The following is a 24,673-nucleotide window of genomic DNA, read 5'->3' on the forward strand; positions in this document are numbered from 1 at the left end:
AGATTTCGGCGCGACTAGAGACGACATACTGCGTGCATTTTGTTATAATAGTTTGTAGGCAAAGTTCCTCTTCTCATAAAATATAACACAGCCATCCCAACATAACGGAAAATTAAATACACTGCATGTTGATCGCTTTTGGAGACGATATTATTTATGGCCATAGCGTCTAGGACGATTCAATTGTAAAAATAGGTGTAGTAAATACTATTGTTTCGATTTAATTTTATAATTAAATTTCACACGGTGAAATACAATATTCTTTTTTTCTTTGAGGTCAAAATCGATTGCAATCTATTAGATAACTTCATTGGATGGATTGTGGTAAAACATAATCGTACCATACCGTTATCAATTTTATTAGGTACTGATTCCTTTGAACGTTTTTGTTTGCTGTGTTTCCGCAAGTTTTCCCATGACACTGAAAACCACTATAGATTAAGTTTTATTCGAAACTATAATGACATCAAATATGTAATTTAAGAGAAAATACTTACGTAAGTTGTTCAGACTAGGTCCCTGGTCCCTGCTTATTTCCTGTCTTTGGCAGTACGTTGTGGACTTGATTTGTTTTTATTGAAATTACAAATTGATTTATCAATAAATATATCGAAGAGCCTTTGAAAGTAATATGAACACCATTCGCTCATTTTACACATCAGATTTCGGTGTATATCTTCCGTAATTTTTGTTTACCCTAACCTAAAATAACTCGAAGAAAAATATATATCACATATTGGTTTACTATGAACAAAACTCGAAAGCAATATAATTCTGGTTATTATAGCAATGTGTAGTATATGCGTAATAGAAAGTACACTTTTTTATCTATACCCTAGGCCTGTTTCTTCATTCTGTGTAATTAGTTTAACTTAATCCATTCAGTCTGGTTTCACAGGTCACATAAATTAATTGATTGCACATATTTGACGCTAAACTCTTTTTATTTTGGTTTTCACGAACCGACTTAAAGGAACTACCTATTTCTCGAAATACAATAATTAAGATAGAGTTAAAGACGTTTGTCATTAAAAGTAAACGTGTTCCACACCCTGGATTATTCCACTGATAAATTACCCAGAAGCCTGTGTGGTCGGTGGAAGGTAGAAGGTTTGGTCGGATCAATCTTAGCGCTTTGTTATTTTTAATGAGATTTCATTTACATGCACGGCGCGGTGCGACGGTGATACGGCTCTTGGAATATTTCGGGAGATTAGAGAGACGGTCTTAAAGTCGTGTATGATAATTCATTTCTTAAATGTCTTTTGAGATAGTTTAAGTCGGTCTTTTAAACATCTTTTGGTTGAAAGGCTTTATCTTTTTTGTAGTGATACTATAAAAAAAAATCCGTCCACGAACTAACGCATCAAATGCAAAGTTGTTTGAGCATTACATTTGTGAAAAAATTTCGAACATAAGATTATCAGAGTTGTCAATCGAAAACATTATAATTTTGTGAGAAATAATTATTGGATATTAAAAGCTGTTTTTACACTTCTTGTATTTTATCCATCGGGAACAAATATATATGACAATACGAATCAGAAGCAAGTGAAGGCTTACAAACAATGCTTCAAAATTTGCACGGTTATTGGTTGAAATCAATAGGAATTGAGAGCAAAATTGCGAATGGTTAGCATTTGGCAGCATTAAATTGTATAGCATCAAAAGTGTATGTATTTGTAAAAAAAGTTAATGGGTTTGCCAAGCAATATTACGAAATAATTAGCTTTTAGGCACGGCTCTTTTTTATGCCTTTTGTAAGGTTTTACCTCAAAATGTTCATTACGAAATTCGTATGGATCAGCCTCAGAGTAACTAGTTCCTGGGAGATTTTTAAATATTTTGTCGTAATAATGTAAGGTCGTTTAGTCTCGTTTGGCTGTGTTACGTGGAGACAAAACAGTAGGCGAAGTTGAGCGGTGGGTCGCACTGTAAGGATCAGCTGATGCCATATGGAGTTCGCAAGGTCAACCAGCCCACTTAGAAAGTTAGATATGAATATCGAGCTTGAAGAAATTGTGAAAAATACACGAATATAGAACAGAAACTGTATGTTTCATAAATATAAACAAATTACATCACTGGCCAGATTTTATTACTAAAAACGTCCAAACCAGCTGTGATGGTTATTAGTTATTCGGGTCAGTGACGTAATTTTTATGTTTCTGTTCTAATATCCGTGGAAAATTGGTTTTTTACGAATAAGTTTCTTAATTGTAATCCCTTATTTCAGACTCTAGTAAATGTTGAAACAATTTGTTATAGTTGGAAAATAATTAACTGTAATAACTGAAGAAAGTTAATAATAGTAATTAACTGTAGGCCTAATACCTTCAAATCATATTACGGCGATATATAAACTACCCTATTATTGTATTTTAATATTTAATTTCTAAGGAAAATGTGAGACGGTATTTTAACTACGAACAAATATTTTGCTTGTACGAACTCGTAGCTATCAAATGGCCAAAAGGACCTTAGCTAAAGGGGGTTTGATAAAATAGCAAATATTTTAAAAGGGGTGGAGCGGGGGCAAATATAAGAGCTTTTTATGGTTGACACGAACAAACCACTTGGCTTAGCCCCAATCACTACCATCTCAACAATGTACGTGTAGTTAAATATTTTTATATGAACAAGAACCAAATAATGATTTTAAATGCTAAAAATCATGTTATAATATTAAGTGGCGATTTTATTGTACATATGTGTTAACTTTTACGACTGCGTTAAATATTATTTTTATGGATATAATATTTTCACGTCTTTCAACACGATTTTTGACATGTATAAATATTTGTCGTAGCGATAACGTACACAGAATGTATACATGTATAATGGAGTAACGCCGAAACATGTATTTCATTGTGGATGTTTATTGTGGCGACATGTGAAAAAACATGCGAAATAATGACAACCATTTTGCTTTTTATAAAGTCAATTGTTGTAAATTTACTTTACGTTTTTATAATTCTGAGGCACAAGACAATGTTCGTGTATGAGTTCCGATTATTTTTGCTATATTATCGCGTTAATATTTCATACAAATACAGTACCTACATTATATATGTACCTTGTAGTCTATTTTTACAAAACGTAGATTTGTTCATCGTGTTTGTATTATTATCATTGTATTGTATTATATTAGACGCGTCAAATTCTTTGAAAATGGAAAACACAGTTAGTTTGGAATTCATTTTGTACGGAAAGCAAAACGCGGCTTTAGCAAGTGAAACCATTCAACTGCATATATATACGGTGGCGGCAGTCACCGTAAACATTTCAAGTTAACAGGTATCTTGTGGTGAACATAAAATAGCAGAAAATCCCTTATATTAAAATTATAAATGGGTTGGTATGATAAACATACCTCTTAAAATCTCACTTTCTTCGAAGAACCTTCGATGAGGATAGCTGCAAACCATTTCGTCGAAAATAAGTAAGATGTACAATTATGTTTTTCTATCAAATATACTTTGTGGGTCATATTATTTATATCACCACGGCAGTGTTGTTAACTTTACACAATAATTCCCTTCAACAACTCAAACCTCCGCAGTGCAACTTTCAGGTTCAACTATTATAGCTCGATGTATGCAACATGTACTTAGCTGTATGATAGAGAACAATGTTGGAAAATCTAAAGCAGTTGAACTATCAATGCCCGGCCACAGGCTGTATAACAATCTGTGTAGTGTAGTCGGTCGCTATCTAGGTTACTTTCCTTCTCGCTTTCCTCACAATCAGAATCGCCAGCTGGTAAAGTGATGTGAAATCAGAACCAACGCCGCGCCGTGTAGACCAGCGTCAAGAGGTGTACAACTTAATTTGGCACGATGATTAGTTGCTTTACATCATGGTGAGGATGCGGATTATAATAATGTCGTTTTTGAAGTCTACTCTTTCACTAGATACATTCCATCGCATAAAGTTGTCGCCAGTTTTCTAATAAAAATTAACTATTGGATTCAGGCACCTACTGTCTGCTGGTGGATAAGCACGCCATAGAGCCTAAAAACTGCTATTTCAATAGTCCGTTACGGGTAATTAGAAAATCTTTTCGTCCCTAGGGCAACAGTCCCTAGGGGGGGTGGGGGGACAGTCTGCTGAAAGCATCGACATCTAGGTTTATCTTCCCTATGGAAACTTTGTCCGCTAATTTTTACAGAAAATAATTCCTATTTTCTTCCGATATATGTACCAGTATTTTGAACTTCAAATACATATTTCGTTAGGATAGTAATATCTAGTGCACCTTTATTCAAACACCCAAAACAAACGGTTGGAAACACAACAAATATCATAAAATACATAGTAGTTAAACTACCCTTCCCTAATTTCAATTTAAGCATAATGTTTTCTATTGGGAAAATTACAACAATAATGATGGTTTTAATTTAAGGTGCTATTAACATAGGATTATTTGGATAACATGGTCGAATGTGACTTAATAGGGCCGATTCACGCATTGGGACTACCCTTTGTAATTGGATAGGCAAAATGGATTAGTCTATGTCTACGTGCAGATAACGTATTTACGGCACAGTTGTGATGAGGCTGTGCCGATGGCGGGAAATTTCCTGATTTGGCGCCAAATCACGTACCTTACCCCTCGCAACGTCTGTTGCTATATTCTGAAAGTAAGTTGCTAATTTCTGCAATGCGTTTAACTTTGTTTATGTGAGAAAACGTTTTCCCACGAAATCAAAGTTGGGTTAAAAAAAAAACCTGTTTATTTACGGGATTATAACGGTAAATTGTTAACAACTAATTATTATAAACCTCTCATAAATGTGATACATGATAATTGCATAAGCTGAACACTGTGACAGATCAGGTGGATTAAAACAGAGGGCAATATGCAAATTAACATTGTTGGATTTTAAAACTTTATTGGATTCCAGAATTTAATTCATTGTCTCAATTATATTTTAAATAATTGGAGGATGTAAACAATAATAGATCAATCGCATAAGGAGCTAGGCAAGAGGGTAATTAGCTATTAATTCGAAAAGTCGAATATTAGCTAAATAATAATTCGCTCATTACAAAGTTAATTACGTGTTTATTCGGTTCAACTTTTGTAAAATGTCGATTTAAGAACACCAGAATCTCCGTATAGGGGGGTGTTAAAAAGTAACAACTAATAGTAATTGTTACATTTCGATATCCGGGATTGTCATTGTAAGCATTCATGTATTCTATCAGTTTGAAAATTCAATGGTGGCAAACTGTTAATAAAAATAAGAAAAAAAATTTTCTTTGTTTGAAGTGTATTTCAGGGGGTGCACTATTAACATTATGGAGGCCTTGTGCCCAAATGGGTTGAATCCATTAATTAAACTGGATTAAACCCCCGTACGCTAATGGACGTCACATTATTTATGGAAAATTGTTCTCGCCCATTTCAAGAGTCTGTTGTTCATACCGTAAAATGCAAATGGGACATTACTTGTTATGATTGGGGTTTTTGACTCTTTCATTTAAAATTTCCAAAATACACTGGATCCAACATTACGCTTGTGTGCGCTCTAATATTAATCCAAAAGAATTTTATTACCTGTAACCTTATCAGAGTGAACTAAGACTATAAAGTTGCTCAGTCATTTTACACATGGGTTTGAACAAAATACGTTGTAGTTACCGGTACCGAAGTTGTTTAAAATAGTCTTTGTACGACTTGGTGAGGAGACAAATGTATTAAAGTTGTGTTCTAACTAATGATGCAGCTCGAAGTTTCCTCAATTTGTTTGAACTTTTTCCTTGTTTAATCTACCTGAAACATTTGCGATAGTTCCAGATCACGTTTAACCTCCGTTTACAAACATAGTAGTAAACCTTCTATTGTTCTTTTCAATAATGAGTTAACTATAGGCCTACTCTAAACAAATAATACATCGGTCATTTTTTTAATTACTTACGTGGGATTAATATTATTGTTTCTTTTTATCACACGTTCTTATGATTATATGTCGAGGTGATGGTAATATATACCTGTAGGTATATATAGTCAATGGTTTTAGCTATGTGTTGATGCGGCGACCAGGTACACTAATAACACATTGTAATTCGGAGACAAAAATTATATTGAAGAACTCACTCCACTAAGATTGTACATTTATTATAGTTTTGTATAAAACCAAACCCATAAAGCCACCACTAAATATTGAGCTGGTTATAGGCCTACTCATCCTTTTGAGTAATCATTTTCAAACGTTGAACATATACATTTAGAAATACACATGCATACATATGCCTACATATTGAATCTGAATTAACTGACGTATTTGTAATAATTTCGGAAAATGATGTGTGAAGCGAATACTGTTGTGGTAGCTTTTATTATGTTCAGTTAAAATTGTCTCAATGTGTAGAAATAGCTTAGGTTGCATTGTGTTTCGTTGGAAGCATAATCTTATTTCATAGTTTCTCACAACATACTATGTTACTTGGTCTACTCAATCGTGTCAATCGTAAAGGTTAGAGTGAAAAATGGTGTTTAAAGTATTGTGTCAACAAATTTATTTATTTTTACATTTTTATTTCAACAGTGTTTAAGACTTAAAGGACGTAAATCATTGACTATAAGTTATACTGTGTGAGGGGCGTGGCCACTGATGAATAGTGACGCCACCGTGGCCATGCTATGTGGCCGACTCTCTCAACTTTAACATGTCAAAAACCATCAACGCATACAGAGTGTGAGTATTGATTGTGTAATGTGTAGCATATTGTGTTTCTATTGCATTGATGTTGTAGTGCTTTATTTGTTTTCATTTTTTATTGTGAATGTTTTCTGTTTGCAATGAAAGTAGCTCTATCCTCCTCTAAACACAAGATTGCAGCGAGCAATGTGGCAACGTCGCATTCGTGATTATGCACAGACGCTATATGAATTAGTAGTGCTACAGCTGTTTCAGTAGGCCGAGACAGCGGGGTTGCCACTTTTGTCTCGCCGTGGCCTTATATTACTCTCTGTTGTGATTAGTTTTATTTCTTTGATGTGTTGATTATTATGCTTGTGTGAATTTCAAACGTTAAAGGGTACGGCTGAAATAAAATCTACTTTATACTTTCAAAACAAAACGATATTCAAGCCCATCTGAATATGCCTTAACTGGTGTTATTGATTTCTCTCAAAGATAATCTCCTTTGTCTGCACGCGACGTGTTGTGCTCGTGTTGAAGAACTGTTCACATGACTCCCTACTGCGTAGTCCAGACCGGTTCACATGACATCATGCATGACGTCACTGCTTCGTCACGCAATCTCACATTACTAGTTTTTGTGACAGTCAAGTTTGTATTTGTTTGTTTGCTTTTTACGTTGTCAACTGCACAAAACGTGGAATTTCTCTAGTTTTTGTACACGGTGTACTGGCAGGTTTGTGATGTCTTTAGGGTGGGTCGGCCCGCCTATCTATCCCATGTTAATTTCTTCAACTTAAGGTACATTTTTCTAAAAAGGTATTAGTGCTAGGGATCTACATGCAGTTAGGTGGGGTGAGGGCATTATTATACCTAAAATTATTCAAACTCGCATCGTAGAGGCGTTGAGATCATACTTTTAACTGAATTTCAATTTTGAAATTTTTCGTTTTGTGTCTGGTTGTGTTTTCATGCGAATACCATATTATTCTATATGCATAAACCACCAGTTTTATATTGTTTTGGGAAAAATTGTTTTAAACAACAGTTATTCAAGAATGGATATATATATATATCAACGCATTTTTAACAAATAATCTGTCTGGATAGCCAAGGGGTTATAGTGCTGGCTTTCCCAATTCAGTTTTGTTGATTCGTTTATGGACTCAAACGTCAAATAATTATTGACATAACTAGAAGCCTAATAATTATAGTTATCAATTAATTGTGTGTAAAAGGTTGACCTACGTTAAATATCAACAAGGCAAAATGTGGACCTTTTGTAAAGACGAAATATGACAATGAATTTAACTCACAAAATTAATACGTATATGTTAGTTGTCCTCTGTTAAAGAATAATAATATCACAGTACTAATATTAAGCACTATTAAGATATTACTGTTATAATATTTTGTTGTGTAATTGTGTTAATAGTTGTGAAGTAGTGTGTTCAGTTTTTTCCAATTCGTTGGTGGAAATGAAACTAGCATTTTATTGACATATACTGTATTTTGTGCAAATTTACAAGTCTAAGTCTACAAGACAAATATGTTTTGTTCGGTGTCAATACGGATTTCAATTTCCAATCAGTTGCTGGCTACAGGCTACGGTGTTCAATGTTCAATCCTGTCTCCAAGCAACCTTGGTTCACGTTTCGTTCCGCCGGAAATGTTCGGAATCTCATTTCCTTTTGTCATTTTTCTCGCCGACTTTTACCACCTTTGTTTTGTTGTTCAAGGTGTTTTCTTGTTCTCTTTAGTTCCCTGGTGTTCAAATTACGTGTTTCAATTTACCTGAAAGAATTTGACCAGTCAACAGTTACTGGAAACACGGACTTAAGTGAGATTTCTTTTGATAAATACCCCCGCTGCAGCAAACCTGCTGACTAAGCAAATTTCCATTTGCCTGATTGGATTTACACTAAAATATGTCTCCTTAAAAATATCACATTTATTCCTTATTTAAATAACATTAGTTTAACGAGTACTTAAGTTTGCTGCAACAGGGAGGGTAAAAAGGTGTTTTTTTTTTTTAATGTGAATAGTTTAGTATGAAATGAATGCATTTCCCAAGTTTCATGAAAATATGATCATAAACAAGCAAACTACAACAGTTTACTTATTCTCCATAAGAATTACATGGGAATTTTGAATTTTTGAATAAATATATATATATATAGGCCTATGAATTTGAACGGATGGTGTTTTTGGTCTCTAGGGACCTCAAAACGAAAAAGTAAATCGGTCCTGGGTCCAGCTCTTACTATGAGTACTACGGTAATAGCTTATTCCCGATAGGGGAAATTCGCTAAAAGAGATAAACAACCTTTTAAATATTAGACAGTTGATAGTGTTTTATAGATACTTTTCACCCATCAAAATTCTTAAAAATTTTGCTTTGAGTTATTAAGCAATTAGAGTATTGTTAGTTTATGCTACCTTCGGAGTTTGTATTGGTAAAAGAACACATTTAAAGTTTATCATTGGTACAATATTGATGACCTTAAAACAAAGAATTGATTCTAGATATGGGATAAGCAATGAAATTCGTGAATGGAATAGTAAACATAATTATACAACGATATTAATGGCGTAATAAAATGTCAAAAATACTGTTTCATAATTATTATAGGCGTTGTAACTTTGTGAAATATTCTAATAAAATCAATACCAACAAGGAATAGTACACTTGTTAAATGCCATTCAATCGAACCAGGAAAATGCCAGTGAGACATCACAATACTGTTAATGGTAAACTTTATAAAACAGTTTGTTCAATAACCAAGTTCATATCACCAAATAATAAACCAAATTTATCATGACCTCCAAATTACTCATTTTACTCACCCCTTTTCCCCATCTCAAATAAAACTGAAATCAGATCAATTTATCTCTGAGATACGTCCAATCTGAGTCTTTGATTGGGTTTGATGATTAGCGTGACTGGTCAAAATCAATGGTCAATGTAACATTTTTTGTGAATCGCGGTGGAGTAAATAATCGTGTCATTCATAAAAATATTGTAGGAAAATATAGGCCTATTTAGAAGACGTTGTTTTAACTCTGTGTAATTTTAATGATTCCTCTAATTTGTTACATATGCAGCTTAAACTAAGAAGTAAGTTAAAGTTTTAATAAGTTAGTGCCCAACTGGTAACTCAGAAACTGTTTGCTGTTGTGTGAATATAGGATTGTCTTCCACTTTTAACTGGAGTATAATCCTGGTATATTGGCTTCGTATCTTGACTGAAAATGATCATGGTGATACAGTGTGCTGTGTTGATGTATGTTGTCTATTGGGTTAATGGATGTAGTCGGGATGACTAGTGTGTGGGTATATTGATGTATATGGCACACTACTCTCTATCCTAACTTAACATCACGAACATTAGTGCCTTGCGTTGGAGGAAATTGCAATTTATTTCTAGGATATTCTTAAAATTAACGGAATCAGGAATAAATATACAAAAATCTGAATTGCAATGACGATTATGTAGCGAATTGTGTTCACGTATGTTTTATGGACAGATGGATGGTAGATTGACAAAATGTGTGAGTAGTTCGAGGAAAAAGCATGCACGAACTCGCCTTTTAGTCTTGTTTGGATATAACCGCGATTTATTCCAAGGATTTAGGTAAATTTTAAGAAATTCAAATTAAATACACACAACTGTACTGAAATGTAATGATTATGATGTGTCTGATGAATACACAACATACACAATACATTACAGTACACAGTTTTGACGTATGTTGGGTATGTTGGGATGACAAGTGTGTGCAGGTCGAGAGAGCATTTACTGTAGAGACAGCACGATATGTGATGCTTGATATAAGCACGAAATCGACATTCAGTGTGCCTAGTAGGAAACTGTGCTTCATAACGTGATGAAAGTAATTCGACTATTGAAAGATTGTATTGGAACAAGAAAATAAAAGTTGGAATGCTTTTACGTCAAAGATGGGTGGTTCTTTGATTGTATATAATGTATAGAAGAAAGTGCAGAGAGATTTTAAAACTATTGTATACATGTTAGCGTTTGATTTACCAGTGGTGGGATACAACGAACAAGTTGGTTAAGTGTGTTTTAAATCGTGGAATTTTTTATGTTGCTGCTACAATTTCTGCTTCTTTCATTGTAGACCAAAAATGTAATATTTTTTCAGGTCAGTAAATAAATAATGTGATCGTGATGTTGGATGCTTGATTGTTTTGAAGTGTCAAACAGGACGTAGAGATTTTTTTACAGCAGTAGATTGATTTACTACCCCATTAAAAAGTTACAGCTTTAATGTTTTATGAGTGAAGATTGTCAGATGAATGTAGTTTCAATTACAATCCTCGCCAAGTTAATTAACTCACCATGTTACTCATGTTACGTGTAATAACGTTAGTTTAAGTCTATCAAGCCTCTGAATTAAAATTACTAGCGTTGCAATACATTTACGGATGATTCCTATAGTGTACCCATTTAGCGCTACACGTTTATCTGGTTTTTATTTTTCATTAATTTTCGTAATAAGATTCCGAAAATGTAAAGTATTGATTGAAGGAAAAATGAGGTTATCCTTTATTGTTTTAGCCGTAATAGTTATCGTTTTTGTCGGAATTAATTAAATAAGTCAAATTTTCAACGGTTAAAATATCTGTAATTTGTCTAAGACTTCAGCCAATTATTATCTAATTTCAATCAAAGTATATAGAAAATCATTCTGGTACCCGAGTACGTTACACAATTAACATGAAGTTCAAACCAGTTAACTTGCCTGAAGGCAATTTATGCAGATATAAGAACATCTGTAACCGGAAGAACTCCATAATTGCAGATTGTCCGCATAATTATCAGTCTCTTTTGCTGTTTTCAAAAGTTCCTTGTAGACCTTTCTGATTAAACATATTATTCTTTCGCGTACCTTATTCCATCTAATTCATTCTATACGAACCTGTTTTTTTAGTGAGCTACCACACAATAAACTATAGGTAGGCTATAATAATTACCAGCAAGAATAAAAACTAAATATCATAAATTAATTACAATATATTTACAGACGTAAAATTGTATACGCCACAGAGTTTAATTTTTTATACAATAAACCATTGAAATCCTTCACATGGACGACACAATAATTTGAAACATTGTAAAATCATGTCTTTGCTACTAATATTCTATCGAAAGGATTCAATTACAATCTAGTAATCAAATTAAACTCAACCACTGAAGTTGTACCGTGCAGACCCAATGTAAACCTAGTTGTACCTCTTGCCTTCCTCTGTTGATCAATACGCCCAGACCAGACGGCACCGACGGACGGTTCAATTAATTATGGTTGCCACTTTGGAAATTGTTTTTCTCCCCGGACGAGATTTTAAAATATTTACGTCATCTCTGAAATTATTGTTGTAAATATTTGAGATTTATTTTGCTGTGTGTTTGAAACAGTGAAAGTTTTCGTTTGTTGAAATTTGTGTCATAGTTATTTTGAATTAGGATATTTTTGATTTTATCCAAATATACTAGCCTATGTAGATTTTCATTAAATGTTGAAAATATCCAATCTGATACTGTAATACGAGTAACGTTTGCGCACACAATTATTTTAAAAGTGCTCGAATGGTTTTGTAAAAATTGTGATGGTAAAAAATATTTATGTTTTTATTGTGCCAAATAATGCTTCGTCCCCTGGTTCTTAAAATAAAGAGTATAACTCCCTCTCTTTATCTGCCGCATAAAACGCTGCTTTAAAATAATCTTAAGGATGACAAATTTATAAAAATAAGTACGTTTAATCTATGGTATAGGCTTCAGTATGCAATAGTCAATGATATGAGTCACAAGTTATCACAGAACATTGAATAGCTTTCTGGTAAAACGTATGACACTGATCAACAATACGAATTAGATTAAATAAGCTGTTATGATACCTAGTTTAGTTATTCATGCCACACCTCCCATGATTGGTATTCTCTACGTGCGAAATTTGCATTAATTATTGATATTCACATTAGTTCAATACAAAGTTTGTAATTAAGTTTTTTTATTTCACTGCTGATTAAATCACGATGTTTTAATTTATTTTCCTTATTGGGTCAATATTGTATTATTAAACTATTGTTACACCTTTTAACCAATCAATATAGGTAGGTAGGTGTAACCTTGGTGTGAACGATAAAGCATTCTGTTTTACGTTTGGATGAATACATAATTGATTTATTAACCTGTTCTCAGGTAAATGTTGTTATTTGTTTGCCATCAATAAAATAGACCTACTTTTAACTTACTTTGAATTTTACAGTTTAACGACAAAGCATTCAATTTTACCTTAGGTTGAATGCATAACGATTGACTTACCATCCTGTTGGGTAAATATTGTTTCGTGTTATTTACCAATGAGCTCCGTCGCTTTGATTAATTTTTATCGATTGACGATCAATAATTTTGTTTCACGCCAATCCTAATGGAAAATGACCCATTTACCAACGTGGAAATACATATTGTTCTTTTGTAAATTTTCGCAGGTTTCCTAGATTTTTATGATAACGTAAAAACTCTTTATGCTGTTTACGTTGTGTTTGCATTAGTCATAAAAGGCGTATTGCACCGCTGTTAGACCTGTCACTGTGGTGTAGAATATAGCGTACAGCGTTGCAGACAGGGTGGGTTGTAAACAGGGTTGTAAAGGCAGTGTTTATAGGCTAATGGTTTATTGGATAAGTTTGTCGGTGACAGCTACAACTTGTATATTGTAGCACTGAGGTTGACAACGGACTGATTGGCAGGTTACGCAACAAATTGATTAAGTTACTGTGAATATGGAAAGACTACTTGTTTTGCATTTTTGTTTATTATTTTGGCGTTTTTTTTCTGCTACTAGCATCTAAAAAAGTCCAATTGCGCAACAGAATATTTTTATTGGACACGTAGTTCGTTAAACAAATTTATATTATTCACACAATTGTATCAACGTTTCCTGCTCGTAAATGGATAACAAATTGACTGTTGGAACACACGTCATTGCTAAACTTAATACTTTGAATTATTCAGCCCCTGAAAGAGAATCTTAAGATCAGGTTAATGATAACTGCTTCATAAACTGCAGCGATAAACTATGAGTCACCGTAAAAATATGTTGAGTTGAGCCGACCCCTCGCACCGCCCCCAGACGAACAACTATTGGAAGCATGCCCCCCATAGTGACAGTGCGAGTGGCCGCCCCACATCCCTAACAAAAGTGAAAGGCCGTGGGTGAATATCAAAAACAAAACAAACAGTTGTCAACAAAGCCTATAATTAATCTCAAAATTCAACAATAAACAACAAAGCAGCCATCCAAAGAATTCATTTAAAAATCTTTCAAAAAATTTACCCTTCTGAATTACAAAAACTGGTACCAGTAACAATTAGGCCTAACAATGAAATAATTAAAGATGGTAACTGTAAATATACTTTAAACTTTGAAAAAATTAACAATTAAATAAATAACAATACTATAAAAATAAATAACGAAGAATCAATCATATTGCGGGGCCCCTTTCAAATATAAAGTCTTTTAAAATGTTCGTAATTTCAAAGTAGGCTATAACTTGCGTATTGCGTGGCACAACATGTTCCTTGCTGGTGGCAGGCGGTGGTGGTGGATGACGGTGCGTAGCTTAATGATCCCCGGAGAAGCTGAGCCATTGGCAGCCCCAGGAGGTGGAAGATGGAGTGTCCCCCCAGGCGACCCACTCCGAGGACAGCAGCAAAACGAAACCTCCCATCCGGGACCCTTTTAACAAATTCCAGGTCCAACTAGTAATAGTTCATATCTTAGGCTTCATTTGGGTGTAAAATTAGGCCTACCCAGCTATTCAAGAAAAGGAATCCAAAAAACTTTTCCGCACCACTGGTTGCTGACCAAAACTGTTACAATGAGACTTTGAAAAAAAATATTTTTCTTTTAAATAGGCTTTCCTTTATAAAACTGTCTTTAATAGTTACAATGAGCAAAAATGACTAGACAAAATTAATTCAGATGAATAAAGCTTTAAAAACATAACAATAAATAGACTTTTAAATATTACTAACTTTAACAACACATTCTGACAGTAAAATTTTATAAAGATTGGGATTAACAATAAAAAATATGAATTATCTGGTCCAGAAGGGTAAAACACATTAATCAAACACAAAACAATTACATAAATACTACAATAAATACTTCAAAAAACAGTTTACACAAAATATTAAAAATTCTTTGGCTGGAGGTGCATTTTCAGGTAAAACCGGTAATAACTCCGGTTATTACCAACCAAATTTGCTCAAACAGCTTTTAAAAGTTGTGGCACATGTGCCCGCAGCTTTTAAAAGACAAACCCATGCCTACCAACTAGCCTGAGGCCAGGTAGGGGGTCAGTTACCTACGGTCACTCAGAAAACAGAATAGCGCTAAACTAAAAACCTTATAACTCGGTCATTTATTAACCAAACTTAATCAAACTTGCAGGGGACATGAAAGAGCACTAAAACTAACTAGTTATGACCGAGCTTGGCCCCCAGGAGGTGCCATTACTTAACAAAAAAATTAGGCTGAGTGACATGGCCTACATTACAAATAACAAAAAAAAACACTTTTACAGGGGACAAAGGGACAAAATTTACATTAAACAAGTTGTAGGCCACAATAACAAAACAAAATTGAGCACAAACTAGGCCTTAGGCCTAAAAATAAGTTAACAGGGACACAGAACAAACGGACCCTAGCCCGCACAAAAGTGAGTTTCAAAGTGAGTTTTCTTGGGTAATATCTGGCCTAGAGTCTCGGGGAAAGCTTTGAAAACTTGACAACAACAGAAACTACAAAACTAACCAGAAAAACTTGTGGTCAGACCACACAAAGCTTGGCCAAAGGCCCATAGAAACTCTGAACAATTCCAGGCTCAGAAATGGGTCTAGCGCCTTGAAAAACAAGTAATTGGTAATTAAAAGTAATACCAATGCACAGAAGGTGCTTAATACTTGTTTTTCACTAGCCAAAACCCACTCAAAGCCTGCTCAACATGTGGCTGAAGGCCAAAACTAATTCAGAAACTTTCTAACCTAAACAAATCAAAATATCAATCAACTTACTCATCTGACGACTGGCAAAACACTTAAATCATGACTTGAATTGACGACGAACAGAAAAACAAAATTAACAGTGACATTGAAGGATGAACACTGATATTCATCGAAGATAACCAAGTCTTGACAAATCGACAATCGCCGGCCTTCTGGTGAAAATGTGACAGAAGGCGGACATTGACTCTGGGGTGCAGGATTGCTGCCCGACCCAAACCGACTGAGTTCCGGCGCAAAGCCAGTACTCGCACTATAAAAAAACTGAGGCGTGACATTGGTGGGACGCTTGGTGGGCAAGTCACGGCTCAGAGTGTTTAAAAATTACTATTCTCCGTTCACAAAATTCAGGAGATATTAGGGGAAGAAATATGCCCTCTCCATTTGATCTGACCTTTAAAATAATAGCTCAACAGCTGAGGTTTGCTTAAACATCGACCAGCTGCAAAATATAAACTCAAACAAAAAAATTTTCGGGCATCTTCCCCTTAAACCGCCTCAAAACTCAATATACTGATATTTCGTACTACAAAAGCTATTATAAAACGCATACATGATTAAATCAACACACATCGAGCTTTTTGACAACCTCATGTTTTTTAAACATTTCAATGTGAATTTTTCATACCATTCAGCTCTTGTCTTATTGTAATAAAAACAGTTTCAGTGCCCAAAATGTCATGATATAAAATGGATGAATACAATGTAGCCAATGATTTTACGTTGTGCACTACTTTACCTGCGCGTGAGACGAGCACACGTCCTGCGCTAGAGGTGCAGTTGTTGCATTATGTATCATTACGCGTTACCATTACATAACCTTCGCATGTGAGACTAGAGGTTCATGTGCGAGTATCGCATGGTGTGGTCACGGTCTGGTCAACACCACAGAGGTTGTTTGTATGCAACATGTGTAGCGACTGGAAACTTGATTAAAGAAAGTTTGTACTGCAAGAAAAACGGTTTAGAACGAGAAATAGTACGAAATTGTATCTGGTAGTATAGTGGTCATGTTTGCCTTTCACGTGGGAGACTTGGGTTCGAGGAAATATGTTGAGAACCAATGCTACTGGGGGTTGTTCGATTCCGCCAAAAGAATAATGTCCATGATTGACAATCTGCACAAATAAACCTGCTTGGCTGTTGTTTTTGAGTGTATAGACATGTATTTTTACTGTATTCCATGCAAATAGACAAAACATGTATAAACTATTGGAAAACACATTCTAATGTTTGTTTCATATCGTTCTTTCAAAATGTGTATACAACACTAGTAAAATTGTAATCTTTGAAACTAACAGTTCAATAAACTTTATAATAGGGTTCTAATGTCCATAGCTAACACACTTGCTTAATAGCTTCTAGGGATTAACGTTTTCATCAACTAAGAAGTAAAAAGGGTGTAACAGCACATTTCTTTGCAGTTTAAGTGCAAACCCAGTAAAGTGCAAAACGCTCATATTTCTGTTGTATACATGAAAGTAATATGTGTGATTTTTAGTTACATACTGCGTTGTAGATACACAAAATTATAATGGTTCTTGACAACATTAGGTAGAGTAAACACTTAAACTGGCGCAAGCTACTTCAACTTCGAACTCACTCAGAATTTACATCTTCAAACAGATTATTTTGGTTGACAGAGTACGCTACTTAATTAATTACCTTAATTACCACTGCGTCGCCGATGACCAGATGATCTGGATAGGCTGTGTCAATTCATGTCTAGGCTATCTTGGATTGCGGATGGCTCCTCTCCAAGGTTCCCTCATAAATTCGTCTGTGTCAAATAGGGGGTCCACCAGGAGTCTCTCCCTTACCAATCTTTTAAACTGGGCATTGTTCGCCTGCTTTACTTCAATTGGGAGTCTATTGAAAAGTCTCACTGCCATAACTGGGAAGCTGTTCAGTGACTTACCCAGTCTGCATCTTGGCACATCCAGATCGATAGCTCCTCTAGTGTTGTGCTGATGTACTGCACCACGCTGTATAAAGTCACCAATGTTCTCCTTAACGTAGCAGACGGAGTCAAGTACATATTGACTAAAGATGGTAAGAATGTTAAGAGAGGAGAACAGAGGCTTACTGTGGTCTCGACGGCCAGATGAAGTCAAAAGCCTCACTGCTTTCTTCTGGAGCCGCAGAATCTTCTGACTCTTTGGACAGTGTCCCCATAATAACGACCCATATGAGATATGACTGTGGAACAGGGCGAAATAGGCCGATACCAAAAAATCCACTGGCACTGATTTTTTCAATTTCCTTAGCAAAAAGAGGACTCTAGAAAGCCTATGGCAGACCTGAGTTGCGTGTTCACCCCACGACATCTTCGGATCAATCCAGAAGCCAAGGAGCTTCAAGGGGTTCCCAGCATCAGTCGTCTTCAGAGTGCAAATGAGTCGCTGAGTCTTATCATCGTTGAGCTGCAACTTGTTGCTCACAAACCAATTCTTGGCCTCGTCAAGTAATCTGTCTGAGTCCAGACGTATTTGATCTATGTCCTTTCCCCTTGCCAGCAGGGTAGTGTCATCCGCATATAAAAGTGAGCGGCCCTGAAGATCTAAATCATTGACAAGAATGACGAAGAGAAGGGGACCAAGCACAGACCCTTGAGGAACCCCATGTCACAAACTAAGCTCTTCTACAATGCTCTTAGTCGAAATCAAACGACTAGTTTATAGCATAGCCCTCCTTAAAAGACACAAATTGTGTAGGCAAAATTGTCGCAATTGAACTACAGTATTGCTACTAGGTGTAGCAAGACTCAGAATTCATGATCCATGCTCTTACAAACCCCCAAACCACAGACAAACTTTTCTAAGGTTTGAATTACCTACGAACAACGTAGCAAAACACCTTTGCGCTGAAGACTGGCGGTGATGAAAGTGATCTTTCAGTGTACATTTCACTCATCCTACTGCTGGGTCTGGCTGTGTAGGCAGGTTGAACGGCCTCACAAAATAGCCTCGGTTCCGTCACATTAGGCACCCGTGCTCCATGCAGTAACACTTTCACTGATACACCTTCGTCTTTGTCAGTGGTGAAGGACTGGGCATTCTTGAAGTATTTAGTTAAAAATATTGTATTTGTTAATGGAGTAGATACAAGTTTGTATTGGGTTTTTTAAGTGTTTGCAGTAACTACTCTGTGCATCAGTACAAGATTTTAATCTAACGCAACAAACTTTTTTATAGATGCATCTAAGATAATTTCTGACAAAAAATGTATAGTACTCGTTTTTTGGGGGAATTAGTAATTTAATTTTCTAATTAATGTAATTCTTTTGTCACCTGGGAATCTAGCAAAAACACCAATTTTCGAACAGTAGGCCTAATCAAATGTGTGAGCAATATTATTTTACTTAAGTATGTGCAATTCACCCACTACTACCACAGTACACTATTACGTTATCATGGGTTATTAGCTGAATGTATTGCTTTTTAACTTTCTATTCATGCACACATAATTTAAAATATGTTCCAGTTGATCATTCGTAAAATTATGTAACTTATCTCTTTACTATAGGAGTATAAAATTTTGACAAAACCTATGTTAACTTAAAATAAACTTTGTATATTTTGTAGTTTTCAAATAAAAATAAAAATTATTCAAGTTTATTACAAAAATATTTAAATTGGACTTGATTACAAAATACATTTTTTAACTCTCCGGAGTTCTTCATTCAATTGTTAATTAATATCATTATGATACTGTATATTAAACCTTCACTACACTCAGTAAATGTTTAGTGTGTAGAATTCTTGTAAGATTTTTAAATAAATAAATATACAGTAAAACTTTGTTGCAGTTTTTCCACGAAGAAAAGTTTTTACAAAGTGTAATCCACCTGTTGATTACTAAGCATGCGGGCTGGTTTTTGTTTCACTGTTAAACACATTGAAACGAGTAAATCTCTTTCCGAGCGAGTTCCTGTACAATCGTCTTTAGTGCTATGATTTTTTTAATTGTTGTTTAGTTTTCTGTTGTAATTTCAATTTAAATGGCTTCAAGTATGACATGTGACATGTTTTCTTCATCAATTTTGTATCAATATCACTGTCAATATAGGTGTAATATTATATTACATGTTTCTTGTAAAAGTAAATAATTTATTGTTGTGTTCATACTGCAATAAATTTAATCTCTAATGGATTTGCTCGAGACAATTTTTAAAAGTTGTTTCGTGTTTGTTGTTTTCATGCTATTTCTTAAAAACTACTGATTTACAAATTCCTAATTGTCCGTTGATATCGAATCCAAAGTGGTATGCGCACAATATAAAATCATATAAAAAGTATAGTCCACGCACTCAAGACTAAACGAACGTAAAAACCATCGATGCATACAGTTAGTTAAACTATAATATGCATCGATGGTAAAAACAAACAAACAAAATGAGCTTCAAATCTTACAATTGGCGATAATAGGAAGAGAAGTCAACTGTGGAAGGCAGAAGGACGATATTTGAAATTGAGATAGACTTTGTAAAATGAAGGTCCTTAGAAAGATAGCAGCGATTTAGAGATGTCCGACTGGGCTTGATGGGGTGTCTACTACTACTGCAATGAAATAAAACTGACCACTGACCACCAACAAACTACGTTCTAACCATGATATTGGTTTACATTTGTTGTGGTCGGTGTTAAACAACTAGTATAATATTTAACCAAACAGATTTTTTCCGAAGGATAATTCAACGATATTAACTTACTTGAATTTCTAAATTACCATTTACAATATGCATTGTTATTGAGAGACACATTTAGTTTTTGGAGTTGCATGTGCATTTAGTATTGAACTATTAAATTAAATGTCTTTTAACGACCAATTAATTAGTCCTATGAGTAAGTCATCCTGCGTAGTTTCTGATTGTTTAAAACATAAAATACCCCCGCCGCAGCAAACCTGCAGAATAAGCGATTTTCCATTTGCCTGATTGGATTTACACTAAAATGTCTACTTAAAAATATAAAATTTATTTCCTATTTAAATAAAATTAGTTTAACAAGTACAGTACTTAGGTTTGCTGCATGAGGGAGGGCAAAACGGTTTTTTTTTTGTAAAATGATAATAGTTAGTAAGAAATAAAAACATTTTCCAAATTTGATCAAAATATGTTCATAAACAAGCAAACTGCAACAGTTTACTTGTTCTTTATAAGAATAACATGGGAATTTTAAATAGATTTTTTTTTTTGAATTTTCTCCGTAACCATTAGGCGCATAATAACACTTCAATATACTAAAATATTTGTTTTTTTAAGCTCTACGAAATGGCCTGGGAAGAAATTGCTAAATTTTATGTTTTTTGGGTCAAAAATGGGAAAAACCTCTTTTTACCCCGTAAAACCCCCCCGTAAACCCCCGTTCCCATAGTCCGATCATGCTGGTTCGCGAACTGGTTCATGTTTATCCCGCCTTACACCTTCAAACCAAATTTTATCAAAATCGGACAAACATTACTCAAATATATATATATATATATACATACAAATTTGAACGAATGGTGTTTTTGGTCTCTGGGGACATTAAAATGAAAAAGTAAATCGGTCCTGGGCCTAGGTCTTACCATGAGACCTACGGTAATAGCTACTTCCCTATAGGGAAATTCGCTAAAATGTGTAATGAATCTATGCATGTAAGTGTGAAAATGTGTAAAGAGGTGTTTGACAACATAAATACACCGAAACGATGTACTTGTTGAAATATAACGTTATAAGGATACTCAGTTCATCATAACATGTCAACAAATAATAAAGTACTAACTTCGATCAGTATGATTTGTGTTGTCACGTAAGGATAAATGTTTATAACGCTGATAAGACGAAATTCGCATGAAATACAATTTATGCAAATTCCTTGTTATTTAGACGTCCTGCGTGCAAGATTAAGTTTTTCAGAAAAGTGATATTCGGAAGATTGAAAGTTGGTTGGCAATTTGACACCGTGGAGCTGGGTGGGATTAAAACTTTAGTCACTGACTTAAACGACTTTTGATTCGGGTCGTTTCGAAACTCTGCTGTTGTATCTGCGATCATCGCGAGTTTCCGTTGCCACGTCATAAATCTCACTTGTATTTCCGCTTTATCATTTGATTTATTCGTACTCTTTGGATTGTTTCTCTAAAAAGTGGTTACAAAACGTTTATTTTGTGTCAGAAACGTATTATTTTGTTGTTAAATTCGATTTTTGTATCATAAGTTTTCACGATGACAAGTTGAACGTGGATATGCTATTCACTAAAACTGTATTTAGTGACACAGTACTGCATCTGCATGCCAGATAAATAATAGTTGAAACCCGCTCGATTAATGATAATAAGTGTGTTGACATCCACATAAATGAATTATGATACTCAAGTAAGACTACAACCTTTCGCAGATTTGACCAACTATTGTTGTCTACATTATTTTAGGGTTAAAACTAATCTTACATTAAGATTGTTTATTATCTTTGATAAACTGAAGGATGTTTAGGTTATATATTCTATTATTTGTATTTGTAGTATCGGTTCACTATTTATTACTATTATTGGTTAACTATTTATTTTTTGTTATTCTACCAAATTAAAAATCAACTCAAACCAAACAAAATTATTCATAAACTATTGTTTTTGTCTCCGGTGCTATAACCTAAGTAAAAAATAACACACACTGTAACGGGTAATATATGTCTTAAAATAAGTTAATAACCATTTATACTTAAAATCAGTGCAATCAAGCATTAGGAACTGGACATTACTGGTTGTGTCCAAATTGAAGTAAAATAAATATTAATAATGAATTAGTGCATATTTTTGTATGTTTATTGAACAATATTCGCCCTGTGGTAGGTGCGTGAACCTTATGTACTAAGGGTTCAGGTTAAATCCCGTCATTACTAAAGCTTGTGGTAATCTTGACTCGATGATTAGGAACCCACCACAAGAATTTAGGTGTAATTATTTTGGAAACAAAAAAGGTAATGCTTACAAACAGAAAAACCCCCTTCACTATTAGCTATACGATTAATTTAATTTCAATTTAAGCATACGTATCTGATGTCAGCAAAGTCGTACAGTCAAGTCAACACCACCACCACCAGACTGTACCACATGTTAGTGGTGTGTAACCACGAGTGACGCTACAAAGCCACATGTGGATAATGTTTGGTTACTTTAGTAACTTATGGTATTAACTTGCATCCTAGAAACTGGAATATATTAAATATCTAGAAAGACAAAAATGAGTGTACACACTCAAAACCAAAGAACTTAAGATAGATTGACTATTGGATAACTGGACTGATATTGGTATAAAAGATAATTTAATATCCTAAAATCGTACCTAAAAACGTACTGTTTGAATTCAAATTTCGGAGTAGGAGCTTTTGGATGTACAATGAATACAAATTTATCCTTATAGCTTATTAGATAAAACCACCGGTTTAATTTAAAATTTTCTGTAATTTTGTATTAATTTTCTAATTTCAAATCAAAAGGCAACTGTGGTTGGAATGAAATCAAAGAAAGTTTAATAAATATATGTGACACCTTTGAGGTGTTGTTTCCATCAATGATGAGTGTGCAACTTTTTCTACATAAGATTTAAGTAACTACTCGACTCTCTTATTCTTTCTTACACCGTTGTTGCTAACCACGTATAAAGGAACTAAAAAAAAAAAAAAAAAATGAATCAAATCCTGTCTCCCTACTTCTTATCATACCCTAATTAAATTTAACAACAAATATATTTGGGGTGCAGTAGCAGGAATGATTAAATTTAAATAGATTAAAGTCTCCAAAGAGACTTTAATTCACTAGCTACTTGACATTATATAATCAGCCTTTTTCTAACCAATTGCACTAAGCGTTGGTGTTATAGTGCAGTTGCAATTAAAGCTTAAAGCCAGTAAAGTAGGCGATAAACCCGCTCGGGGAGTCTCAGTTTAATATTGGCCCAAGTTGGCGCAACAACAAGAGGGGCTGATTAACTTTTGGGGCGCTTCAGCCCTTAAGCTGTCTGGTGGCTGAAAAAGTTCTCGCCATAAACCATTACACCATTACCATTACACCATTATTACACATTAATCATCATACAGTCTGTTTAATATGCTTAATTTTATATAGATAGTTTCGTCTAGTAAAAGATGTGTACAAGTATGAGAACTGAGTTGACAATTTTATTAAAAAAATATAAATTTCCTTTCAAAATTTTAAAAATTGTTATTTTTTAACCACTGAAATAGCCAATGAATCACTCATGATCTTTAAAATCAAGTTAACACCGTTGTATTTTAAATTGGTCGTAAAATATTTTGAGGGTTTGAATTTTCACACAAAATAATCTATGTACTTGTAATAATAATCTATTGTGTCAATATGAAACATTTAAATACAAACACAAAAACATGGATTCGAGCAAACTGAAACTGAGCATAAAAACCTAGAAATTCAAAGAAATAGGATTTTAACAACATGAATCATAAGTAGATGTGGAGCTAAAGCATTATGAGATACAGCCAGGGTGTAACCTGATAAATTTTGCGTTATTCTACCTCATTTTGAAAAAAAGTCTCAATATTTCAGCTATTTTTCACTTGGTGTGTTTGATAACAAATTGTCATTCTAAGTAAAAGTGACCTAGAAATTTTCTTTTCATCACAACCATTTTTAGTGACTTGATATAAACTATACAAATTAAATGGCATTCCTTTAAAAGTTTGTAACTAGGCCAAGTTTTTATTTTTTATTTTTTTTTCAGGATTATTTTTGCTAACACCCATATCAAGTTTCTATAATGATCGGTTGGAACAATTTAAAGATACAATTTTTATGTAAAAATATTAAATGACAGATATCTGGTTATCGAAGTGATTTTCAAGAACATTTCATTCTATATTTCCTCTTTATTTTGACCTATTCAACCATTAGCCAGAGTTTGTCTGTTTA

The 24,673-nt window shown here is 34.2% G+C and overlaps 1 protein-coding gene across 8 annotated transcripts in view; it reads left to right on the plus strand.

Moving 5' to 3' along the window:
- The window catches only part of LOC128985410 (kinesin light chain-like), a 145,973-nt gene that overhangs the window by 18,607 nt on the left and 102,693 nt on the right, over positions 1-24,673 (plus strand). The window contains exon 1 of one of the 8 annotated variants that reach the window (XM_054404872.1): positions 6,562-6,704. The exons of the other annotated variants lie outside the window; for them this stretch is intronic. Within the exon in view, the coding sequence (XP_054260847.1) occupies positions 6,676-6,704 (29 nt within the window). The 5' untranslated portion in view covers positions 6,562-6,675. Of the gene's footprint in view, positions 1-6,561; positions 6,705-24,673 lie in introns of those variants that run through there. 8 annotated transcript variants of the gene reach the window in all.

Source organism: Macrosteles quadrilineatus, unplaced genomic scaffold (genome assembly GCF_028750875.1).
Source record: "Macrosteles quadrilineatus isolate MER2022 unplaced genomic scaffold, UCM_ALF_1.0 Scaffold_2__2_contigs__length_208266976, whole genome shotgun sequence".
NCBI lineage: Eukaryota > Metazoa > Arthropoda > Insecta > Hemiptera > Cicadellidae > Macrosteles > Macrosteles quadrilineatus.